The 12,649-nt window shown below is 34.2% G+C and overlaps 2 protein-coding genes across 2 annotated transcripts; both read left to right on the top strand.

Moving 5' to 3' along the window:
* The first annotated feature begins 1,423 nt into the window (after positions 1 to 1,423).
* On the top strand, positions 1,424 to 6,940 carry LOC141712510 (protein FATTY ACID EXPORT 1, chloroplastic). Its single transcript, XM_074515481.1, has 7 exons — positions 1,424 to 1,709; positions 2,426 to 2,663; positions 3,293 to 3,460; positions 6,238 to 6,284; positions 6,368 to 6,408; positions 6,493 to 6,614; positions 6,712 to 6,940. The coding sequence occupies exons 1-6, from the start codon at positions 1,623 to 1,625 to the stop codon at positions 6,584 to 6,586; spliced, it is 675 nt and encodes a 224-aa protein (XP_074371582.1). The 5' UTR covers positions 1,424 to 1,622; the 3' UTR covers positions 6,587 to 6,614; positions 6,712 to 6,940.
* A 3,326-nt stretch (positions 6,941 to 10,266) lies between these two features.
* Positions 10,267 to 10,968, top strand: LOC141714391 (uncharacterized). Its single transcript, XM_074517912.1, has one exon. It carries the CDS (start codon positions 10,267 to 10,269, stop codon positions 10,966 to 10,968), a length of 702 nt encoding a protein of 233 aa, XP_074374013.1.
* The last annotated feature ends 1,681 nt before the right edge of the window (positions 10,969 to 12,649 follow it).

Consider the following 12,649-nt stretch of genomic DNA (forward strand, 5'->3'; position numbering starts at 1 on the left):
GTTCTCCCGAAAAAGGTATTTGAAGGCGTCGTTTTGTAGTTGCGAGTTGTTTTCTCCGGGGAATGGTTGTTAATCTTAGTGTATGTCTTGGGAGCGTTGTCTCTGCAGTCGACGGACTTTTCTCGTCGGGAGACTTCGAGGTTATCTCGCAATTTGCACTGATACGTTTGGGATCACTTGTACTGTAGCCTAGTAGGTTATTCTCATCGGGGATAAGGACGTGCTTAAACATTTGCGGTAAGTCATGATTAAATCTGCGATTACGATCGACGAAAATAGAGGTAGCGAATGGGATATCCACCGGTAGAGAGTTTTCTTATTCATGAAGTTCCGAAGTTGTAATCGAGACTTGGGTCTTTGTGACTAGGCCCCATGGCTAGATAATCCTAAAATAAATTAATATTCGAGTTATATCAGGAAGTTGGTTCAAAAAAATTTATTAGGCCTCGGATTGGGAAGCCAAGTACATATTGGTTTCTTGTCCCCAATATCCGGCTTGATAATTTCAACCTATTTTTAAGAGGTTGAAATAATATCCGAAAAATCTATAAAAAGATGTACGTATATAAATTGTAAGGTTATTTGTTGGAGTGCTCTAATAAGGCAAACATAAACTCTTGAAATTTTCAACCTATTTTTAAGTACAAATCACCGAACTTCGATAATTTCTTTGATTGTCGACCATCACTGCAGATTTCGATTCTGACCGTGAACCTCACATTACTTCCTCTCTTAGCGATGTAGCAGTTCGTTTCCTTCCCATGTCCATTTTTATTGGGTTTGTATATGGGTTACATTGGGCTCCTTGATCTTGGTCATGGAGTATAAGTGTATAACCAACCTTTTTAATAAAAAAAATTAATTATAAAAGAAAAAAAAACTAGTCAATGCTCATATAACTTTCGATGACTTCGGCAAAAAGAAATTGAAAAAGAGGATGCCAAAAGAGCAAAAAAACTAAGATCAAGTTTTCTGCCAAGTAAATGATTCACGTGGATAATTAAAACAGAGTATAGCAAAAAACACAAAAAAAATTAAATGTTCAAAGATTGATATTTTAAGTTGAATTGTAAAAATAAAATAAAACAAAGCAACTGAAAAGTAACCTAATTTTCATTAAACGCAGCTTATAAATTAATTTTAGCTCAAATTTGTTCTTCAATATGCCTGCCAAGCAAGCTAGTTTTAGCTTAATCTGACTATTTAGTAATAGAAAATATGTATAGATATTAAATTTCTCTTTTTGCTAAATATGATTTCTTTTTTTCAAAATATACTTCCATCTCAAATTAATAACTCCTTTTTCTATTTTATATGTATTTTTAGATGCTTAAAAAATTATATTTAAATATTCTTTGTTCTTTAACTAGATAAAAATTTTAATATTCAATTTATTTAAAAAAATTAATTTCTTTTGCAAAACAGAAAGTGGAAACTGAAAAAAAATAATGGAGGTAGTTGCAGACATCTTTGAAAATTGCAGTACCTGGACCTGGTATCTCTGTTCGTAATCAAGACTCTAACAACTATAGAAGCGCGTTTATATACACACACAGGCGACACGCATTAATTTTTGGAGTATCTCGGAATTATTATTTCTCTGTTTGATCTTGTAATTTGCGATGTCGTTGGCCATCTCTCAGCTATCTTGTTTCTTTTCAATCCACCGGCGACACAATTTTCACGCCCGATTGTACTTGCGCACCAAGGTTATTTTTGTCTTTTTTAAAACCCTAATTTCTCGTGCTTGATTGTTAATTGTCAGTTCTGAGTAGTAATTTTTACTGAAATTGGTTCTAGTTTTCGATGTTAAATCTGAGAATTATGATCATGTACTGTTTGCAGCTTTTTAATTTGGTTTGATTTGATTCTTGTGTAGTTTTCCGTAATAAGTTTCGGTTAATGTTGGAATTACTGGATGTATATGTTATCTATTTGTTTTGCAGAAATTTTGTTGTTATAGTTAGCTTGAAATGTCATGTGTTCCTGGGTGAAACCGGGTATGTAAGACTTTAGCGGTCGTTTGGATCATGGGATTTCTACCCGGTAATGGGAAAATTGATGTTATTTTTAGCTAGAAATATCACATATTCGAGGGTCATACCGGTTGGTGAACTTTGGTGGCGTTTAGATCATGGGATTTTAACCTAGTTAATGGGAAAATTCAATCTTATTGTTAGGTAGAAATATCACCTATTCATGGGTGAAACTGGTTTGTCAACTAAGGTGCTGTCCAAATCATGGAATTTATGCCCGGTTGATATGAATGGGAATGATACAAATATGTATTAGAATCTCATTCCCATTAATCGGCTTGAACCCATGATGCAAAAGGTCTTAAATTACTATAGGGTGCTAACAGTGATTTGACACATTTATTTAGGTGATTTTATTTACTGAGAAGTCTTTCTTTTCCTTTTAATAGGTACTTGCTGTTAAAAGTCTAGGTGCACGTAACATTGCAGTATCCTGTTCCGAGAGTAAGGCCAGTGTTAGCTATACAGAAGATCCAGTGGTATCAAACAATGGTATATCGGAGAACATATATTCTGAGGAAGAAGAGCATATCAATGAAAATTTGACAAGTGGCCCTGTAGATGATGTTGTCGCTGAAGACAAGAAAGGAGCAAAGATTCATGATTTTTGTTTTGGAATACCATATGGTTAGTTCTTTTAAAGTAAATTGTCAACTTTCGAGAGCTAGATCATACTGAAAGGTATTCACTTGAAAAGTTTAATCACCAATTTATTACAATTGTGGTTTTCATTATCTATGATATTGTCCAACAAACTCTAGTGATCCACTTTCTACAAAAAAAATTAATCAATGGTTCACTATTATCTCTTATATTATCTACTGGTAGTTTCCATTTTCTGGTTGTATCTCTTATATATATACATACAGTATGGAGACCACTATTTTATCGTAGACCTTGGAGATCATATATGTTCGGCAATCAAAATATAACGAAACTTATTATTTTGCGAAGTATATTCTATAAAAACTACTATTTCATTGAAAATGGAGATACTGAATTTAGACTGATCTATCCATTATATTAATCATGTCTGGAACATCACACGTCAAATATCCACAGTAATTATGTTGCTTAAGGACTTGCAGTATATTAGATATTTAAGTAATCTTATTCGGGTATTTTCGAATTCTTCTATGATAAATTAGTGTATGATTATGTTATATTATATTACCCGAAAACTGAAGTTTACAAATGTTTACTTGGGTGGAAATTTTTTGTACTCATATGCATAACATTGTTGTTTCTCATGCCAGGTGGATTTGTCTTAAGCTGGGGGCTAATAGGTTCTATTTTCTCGAGAAACCTTTCTACTTTAGGCAATGGCTTGATCTTTGGAGGTGCTCTGTTGGCCCTTAGCATTTATAGCTTAAAGGTCTGGAGACAAGGGAAGTCGAGCATTCCTTATGTACTGGGACAAGCAGGTATTGTTTTGAAATCTGGCTGTTTAACAACAGCTTGTGCTTAAGTCATTAGATTCCCTAAGTGAAGAATGTCTTTCTATCAAAGTTCCTTGTGTTGTTTGTGTCAAAAAAAGCTAGGCGTATATAATAGACTAAGGCAGTGGTTTATGATTTCATAGTCAATACTCAATAGGCCTGTTTGTGTCATGTATATCTAGTTTTTTTCATGAAGTCTTGCACATTCTTTTAGACTTTGAAGACTAGTAAATTAGAGAGTTCTGTATGTTTTGCAGTAAAAATTATAGAGCAGTATATCTGTAACTTGCTATGCCACTCTGCCCCTTGTATAAATAGAAGTTCATTCGTGACTAGTTCATGATATTTCAAAGTAAAGAGTTTTTCAGGTAATTTGTCCCAGCAATTAATTATGTTATAATCTAATGTAGATATCTGAGTGAAGGGGGGAAGAATAAAACTAAAGGTAAAGACTGTTTTTAAAATAAATTGGACCAGTGAAACAATGGGTTGGCACAGATATTATAAATTTTGAAACATTGACAGATAGTAGAAAAGTAACTATAAGGTTTTAGTATTTTCATATGAACTATTATAGAACTTTCAATTTTTATTATTTCATTCTTAAAGAAACATTTTATGTTGCACCTTCACTCTACTGCATCTAATTGCATAAACTCTCTGGTCTACCTTATTAATAGTATAAGCTACTTGGATATTGTATGTCACGATATAGTCAAGACTCAAGAATATCAGGACTATGCAGTCTTATATATAAACTATATAGTCTTCAACTTGTGGTCGCTTTAGCAGATCAGTCACTGTAAAAGATGATTTAGCCTGTGTTGTCACCTTCCTTATCTTTTATGTCAATCATTAGTCTTCCCTGTTCTCTTTCTGTGTTGATCCACTCATCCAGTTAAGTAAGGCTGATTTATAAAGGCATCGTATTGGCCAAAAACTTCTTTAGTAGATATGATATGAGTGTGTTGATCTGAACTTGCAAGTAAGATTGAACTTTAGTACTTGTCCAGCTTCTCCTTGTGTTCGTAAGATATTAAAAATAAAATTTAACACATTTTTGGTTGTGATGAATGAAATTGGATGAAATGTAATGGAAGTCTGTAATATTGTGTGAGAATTGTTTACATTTCTATTTTTTCCTCCGTTCTACCAATTTGAACTAGAGCTCAAACCCACAAAATTAAAAATTTAATAAACTATTCACCTTACTACTCATTTTCTTCACTTATCTCATCATAGAAAATGTGCAATCTTCTATATATTGCACTCCATCTCTTCCCTCCCCCTCTTCCACCTTTAATCTTTGTGCACGATATTTTTCAATTTCACTTCTTCTGAACAAGCATAGAATGTATTCTTTTTTACAGTTTTGAGGATTAACATTCCATCTGCTGAACAAGTGCAAATTGCGCGCATTAAACCCTGTGATTCAGTAGCACACTTCTTTCACTCCTTGTTTATTAGGAGTATTGTATAAAATATCTTCAATAAAGCATTACAAAATTGGGTGGAAAAATAATCTTTTCTACTTTACATTTTATTGAGCGTGGGGGTGGATAAATGAACATAGCCTCTCAAAACCGACTTCTATGGGGACATGAGAAAGATTATATTTTTTTTACTTTTCATAATAAAAAATGACCAGTACACTTTGCTCCGCCAAAAACTGAATTCGATTGGGGCGTGGTGTTTAAATTTGAAAAATGATTTCCTCTTTTGAAAAGGGGAAGTCGTTTTCCTTGTAATATTAACAATTTTTAAAGGTATATACTTTCAAAATATTTTTATTTATTATGAAACCAAACAAACAAATAAAAAGCAGGAAAATATTTTCCTGAAACTAAATCAGAATGCTCAACGAGATCTGCAAGGCTTAGCCTAGCAGTGACTCCTCTCCTCTTGGTAATAAGAGGTTGAGGCTTTGAACCCAATTGGAGGCGGAGAGCGAGTGTCTTTAAATATCTGTCATTGACCTTCACAAAAAAAAAGGAACCCGCTACGGGGTTATGACCTAGGTGCTCAAATTATGCTAGAAAAATAAGAAAAAGTTAGAAACTAAATTCATATGACATTAAAAGAGGAGCTGTGCATCTATCTTCTATAGTTGAACCCAACCGATTTACCATCTTTAATGTTGGTATGACATCGACAATACAGTTTTACTGTGATAATTAAAATAGTTCCACCTTTTTTTAAAACCAAAATAATTTGATTTACCATCAATGCTGTCGGTCATGATATATCTGGCTAACTTCTGGCATCGAAGTATCATTTTAGAATGTATACAAATTTGAATCAATGATGTTGAGGTTTTGAGTTGTTCTTTTTTAATAAAATATTGTTCTGATTATTGAACACACTTGCACCATTTGACAAGACTTGCACCCTCAATCTCCCATTAAGGGGGTGAGGGCATTACTGCTAGGAAGACCCTTTGCCAGGTTAGTGTTTTTTGGTTGTGCATGGAGAATCTATGTGACTTGTATAGGATTCAGATATAGCCAACTACATGTCAGTTTCTTCTGTATTTTTTCTTGTGACCTTCTGAATTGGATACTACACCCTTCTTTACAAGATCTTCATCAAGAACTAACAGAATTTACTGCCTTCTGAAGTCCGTTATTTTGTTAGTGAACTATTGAATGCCACTTCAGAATCTAATTATAAAAACATGTTTGAAGTATTCTCTTATTTGTTTTTCTTTGACCGATAACATTAACCAATCTTTCTTTCTGTTTCGGGTGCCTACAACTTTGCAGTACTTTCGGTTGTCTTGCTCTGGAAGAATTTTCAATCTTACACAATGGTACTAATTACATCACAAAAGATTCCCACTTGTTATATGCTTTGTCCTTGAAATTAACTTGAAAGTGGTTTTTGTTTATGCAGACTAAGAAAGTATTTCCGATATTAGTGTATGCTGGTGTTAGGTACACATCTAATCCTAATATCCTTTCGAGTTTTTACTTGAGCAATCTATAACATTTATGCAATTTCTTTTTCTTTTTTGATAGTGCTGCAATGCTATGTTTCTATACTTATGTGGTGATATCTGGTGGAAACCCCCCACCAAAGAAGTTAAAGTCATCTGAAGTTGCCCCTTCATAATTGAGACCACTGCATATTGCCATTTGAGGTGCAGGTTTTTATTTTCTTACTACTGTTATCACTAGAGTATTTCTACAATAAACACTGTTATGTGTGGCTTTTACTTATTTAAATTCTCGCTGCAGGCTAGCTTTGAAGAGATATGATATATTCTGATAGATTTTTGCGTATCTGTATGAAAGATGAGATGAAAATGTTACTAGGGTTAAGCAGTGTGTTCTTCAATAATTTAGACGCAATAAATTGGCAACTTGTAACTTATATGGAGTGCTGTCACTACTTTATTTGAATATTAATAGGAAAGGACACTTATACATTTTAATTTTAAATGTATGTGTGTTACATTGTTTTTTCCTTGATGAATTAGATTATTTTATATATTTTTACAAGTTCAATTCAGATGGCATTTGGCGTAGTAATTTGAAATTCATTATCATACTTATTATCATTATATTTGCTTATTCAAAATTCATCATTAATGCTCTTCTGGCCAAAAAAAGAAGAAAGAAAGTTGGTTGCATAACTAAGATCTAATGACCTTGTATGCATGCATGTTTCAACTATAGTTCATGGAGGTGGTGCAGCCAATAATAAGAGGGGAACATTGATTTGATGATGGTTGTGTACCACTTTTTGATACGTAATTATTAAAGACCTGTTTTAGTTCAAAATTTTATAGTCTCCTGGGACACTATTTTTTTTAAAACACCTTAGTTTGCTTTATAGTGACCTAATATCAAGTTTAGATTCTAACTGTAGGATGATACTAGTCTGAAGCTGTTTAAATTTAGCTGGGCTTTTGGATCAAATATTGTTCTGAAACTATTAACTCATGACATAGTTTTTTCACTATTTTGTAATAATTCGTTAGTAGTGGGAGTATATGGAATTAGAAGCTCTAAGAGGCAGAAACTTGAATTCTTGAAAGAGTTTGGTAGGGGCTCATATGAAGGCTCATGAAATGTAAGCTGTTGAACATGACAATACCAAACAAAGTAAAGTAAAATGCAACCCTTTTTTAGGGAAACAAAATGGCTCTTGAAATGACATTAGAGGTATCTCATTCAACATGCTATACCAAGTGGGCTATTACTAGTAGTACTGCTTGATGAGATGGGGAAAAAAATAGATACTGGTCCATAGCTGTAGTTTTATGCAAAAAATAGTAAAAGCTTGAACGTGTCAAGCAATGGTTATAGGCCACGTAAACAGAGGTGTGGGCATGGAGAGACAGGTACCTCTAAATGAAAGTATAACTAACTGTATGACTAACTTCCAACTAACTTTTTACTTCTCCAAGTCTTTTATTTCAATACCAAATTCCTGTTGGAAATAGTAGCAGCAACAGAAACAAGTGAGTAAGATGCCATTTGAGCCCCAGAACAGGACACCCCTACCTAGTTGTTCCACTTTGAGGAATTTCTTTACCCCTCCTAGCAAAATGTTGAATTTTACCACTGTTTACACATTTTATTCTTTGCTACCCTGCTAGGTGGGCGAAGCCTACATTTGGAAGCTTGTGCAGACTGTTTTAAAAGCTTTGGTAAGTTGATTTCTGTCAGTCACATGCAAATATTCATGTCCAGTGATATAGTCTTGACTTTAAAGAGTTCCAATGCTTTATCTCCATATCTCCCCTATGAAAATTGCACTAGTACTAATTCTGCCGAAGTTTATATGATTACAGACTAGTGGAGATCCTGTGTTGCTGTATTTGTGTAACTAATTATGAAACTACTCCGAAATTAAATGTTTACACAACGATAACTCCAAAATATGAACAATGGTGCAGAATTACTGGTTTAAAGTTTAGAACTTTTTGTTTTGGTTCAAAATTCTTGTAAGTTTTCCTTATTGCAGACTCTAAATGATTGATACTTCTATCGGTTGCATTCTCGGACCTTGAGAATAAATCTAATCGTGATTCTTGTGTGAAACAAACATAAAAAGTGTAGGGCTATAACATCCCACAAGGAAAGTAGTGATATATGGTACTATGAACCTAAATACCTAACACACTCAAAAAAATGGGGGTATATCTCACATGCAGAGAGATCTCATTTTCAATGGAAATGATAAGCTAAGATTGTGACTAATCACAATCGAAAACCTATTCACGCATGTATAGTGGAAGTAGAGTGAGAGAAAGAGCAGCATATGCACACAGGTTGTGTGTTTCAAAAGTAATAAGATGGGGACTGCCTGCACTTTTTCAGCAAATTTCTTTCAATTTCCAAATCTGCACCAAGCAAACTGGTGCTTTAGTCTTCTTGTACGACTGGTGGGTTGGAAGAGGCTGCAAATTACTATGCCAATTTTCTTACCAAATGCTACACACCAAGGAGCCACAAATTATTTATTTACAGTTATTTCTAAAACTGTGTTTCTTTGTAATAGCAGCAGCAGGCCAAGCATTCATAGTCTGTTACCACCGAGGACATTTTACGTATTCTTCAGTACAATGTATTTAACATAGCATCCGGCTTTCTAAACCAAATTTTATTTGAAATTACCGATTAATATATACTAGTCTTTAACCCGTGCGATGTACGGATTGCTTTTAACATTCGATAATTTTTAATAATATATTTTATAATATAATTTTCAATAGTGGAAAAATAAATTGAAGAACATAATAAATTATAATAATATATGTTTTATAATAATTTGAGACTTGACTAAAAATAAATAATATAATATAATATGTTGTTCACGGGACTCGAACCCTGTAACCTGTAGAAATTGTTAAAATAAAAAATATAAAAGTTTAAAAATAATAAGTTTTTGACGGGGTTCGAACCCTGAATCCATGAGAGCAGTTTAAATATTAATATAATAATATTTTATTATTACATCCAACAGTTCTCATCTTTCTGACTTTAGATCTGACGGTTGTTATTTGTCATAACAAACAACTGTACCGAGCAACCGACTACCAAATAGAGGGTATTCTGCTTATAATAGTATAGTATAGATTTTTGGTATGCTAGTAGTTTATAATCTCAGGGAGATAAGAGCAATCACTTCCACAAAATTTGAACTTTAATATCCTTAATATCTTATTTACCTATACAATCATCACATATAAACAAATGTATCTTCTGTTAGAAGTATTTCCAACATATAATCACACAAAAACCTTAAAATTTATAAAAGAAATCCTAAAAAATAACACTACTTTTATTACTTAATGTACTTAATACATATACTTGTAATTTAAATAAATTTATATGTAATACTGACTAATACAATTAAAAATAATAACATAACTAATACTTAATATTACATAATATCTAAAATTATTGAGGGACCTCAGCGCCACGTATGCAGCTCAGTTGCAAATCTATTTTGTCACAGTGTGTCTTTTATTACCCTATCAATTTGTAGCTGTTATTTTGTCTTACCCAATTATTAGGGATATGATTGTAAAACAACTTTGAGGTTGTTAGGAGAAGATTCACATTGGGTGATTATATAGCAGACTAAGTAAAATGTAAGAGATTAATTGAAAACCATATGTTTAAGTATTAGTCTGTGAAAAACTTTTCCCCATTTTTATCACTTTTGCATTCAATATTTGTCTTTATGGTATCAGAGATGTGAATGCCATATTTTCAACTCTTAAAAACATATTCAATCTCTTATATAACACACCCTGCTTAAACCTTTGAAACATAGTAATGACTAATGGAGGACGCTTCTCGTTTACTGATCTACAAAACCCTTTATTTTTACACCCCTCTGATGGCCCATTGTCGGTAAGTGTTGCAAAGTTAGAAGGGGCGGGTGACTATAGGAGCTGGAGGAGATCATCGGGGATCCAACTCGCCTCAAAACGGAAGCTTGGCTTCGTAGATGGCACAGTCACTAGGCACCTGACTGATGAAAATCAAGGTATGCAATGGGATACTTGTAATAACTTGGTTATTTCATGGTTACATGCTAATGTTTTTGATAACATTAGAAAATCTATACTTTTCATAAATTCTGCTTTCGAGATATGGAAGCATTTAGAACGGCGTGATCAGTTGAGTAACGGGTCAAGAAAATATAAACTGAATATAGATATGTTTAGTTTAACTCAGAACAAGATGAAAGTAACCGAATATTACTCAAACATGGCTAGCCTATGGGAAGAAATCGATTCCATGAATGTGCTACATGTTGTCACATCTGTGGCCACTGATGAAACTGCTTTGTTAGAAGCGATTGCTAAACAAAAAGAAGAGTCAAAATTATTTGTCTTCTTGAATAGGTTAGACGATGTGTATGGGCCTCTAAGGAGCCAGCTGTTGATGAAACAAACACTTCCCACTGTGGAAGCAGCCTATGCAGTTATCCAACAAGAAGAGTCTCAAATAGCAGTCCTACAAAGCACATAAATGGAGCATATGACAATGACCAGCAGAGGCCTATCTAAGATAAAACACAATGGTACAAACATGTGCAAGGCGTGTGGAGGCAGGGGTCATATGACTGATAAATGTTGGTCCATTGGGGGCTACCCAAAATGGGACTTCAAATATCGACCCCAGGTGTTCGAAACAATGCTTCACCAATACACAACAGAGCAGGGGGGAACAAGCCACGACCCCAAAGAATAGCGAATAGTGTGTCTTCACAAGCCTCTCAGGATGTTGTATTTAGTGCACGGCAACTTGAAAAATTTCTAAAATTATTTCCTGAAAATGCTTACAATCTTTGAAGCGCACTGATTCAGATGAAGAACTGGAAAACGTGTTCTCTGAAATGGTTTCTAGCAATGTGACTTCCAAAGACAATGACCCTTGTATTGTACACTCTGGTGTGAGCGACCACATGACTTCAAGTACAAAGTCCCTAACCAATATCAAGACTGCAGCTAGGAACCTTTTTCCAACTAGTGATGTGTCACACAGAACTCATGTTGGAGATGTTAAACTCAAGTGTGGGTTGATGCTGAAGAATGTGTTGGTGGTGCCAGAGTTCAAGCACAATTTACTCACCATCCATAAACTACTGAAAGTCATTCAATGTGCAATAAAGTTCACACCTCAGACTTGTGAAATTACACATTTGGAAACTGCAAAGACACAAGCCATTGGCTACATCCATCAAGGGCTGTACTACCTGGTTGACAATGAAGATCAAGGAACCTACCATCACTGTAATTTGGTCGGTGCTACAGCAGAAACTTGGCATTTGAGGATGGGGCATGCTGTTGTACCAACCATTCAACATATTTCTCACATCAAAATCATACATCCAAAAGCTGATCAGGTATGTCTTACATGCCCTATGGAAAAATTTACAAAGTTTCCTTATGCATTGAGTACTTCATATGCTAGTAGTGTGTTTGATCTTGTGCATATTGATATTTGGGGGTCATATCAAGTAAAAACTAGAGAACACTATATGTACTTTCTAACATTGGTAGATGACCACTCTAGGGTCACTTGGTTGTATGCGATGAAGCACAAATCTGACTTCCTTACATACCTCCAAAGCTTTCATAATTATGCCCTCACACACTTTTCTGCCAAACTCAAAACTATAAGGACATATAACGCTCCTGAATTTTCTGATTCTAAATGTCAATCATTCTAAATTGCTAATAGCATTACACACCAAACCTCTTGTATGAACCGCCCACAACAAAATGCTAGAGCCGAGCGTAAGCATAAACATGTCTTGCAGGTAGCTAGAAGCTTAATATTTCAGTCAAGACTGTCACTGTCTTTCTGGGGTGATTTTGTGATGACAGTTGTTCACATTATAAATCGGCTCCCTACCAGAGTTCTGCAATTTAAATTTCCTTACGAGATTCTACACAGAGAACCAGCTGACTACAGTCACTTGAAAGCTTATGGTTGCCTTGCAATTTCATCTAATCCATCCCAAACCAGTGATAAATTACAACCAAGAGGTATGCCATGCGTGCTAATTGGATATCCAGTAAACACCAAAGGGTATAAACTTCTGGACCTCACAACCATGAAAACATTTACCTCTCAAGATGTAATTTTTAATGAATATATTTTTCCCTTAAACACATTCTCAAAAAACTCATACACTGAACTTATA

The sequence above is a fragment of the Apium graveolens genome, chromosome 3 (assembly GCF_009905375.1).
Source record: "Apium graveolens cultivar Ventura chromosome 3, ASM990537v1, whole genome shotgun sequence".
In the NCBI taxonomy this organism is placed as follows: Eukaryota; Viridiplantae; Streptophyta; class Magnoliopsida; order Apiales; family Apiaceae; genus Apium; species Apium graveolens.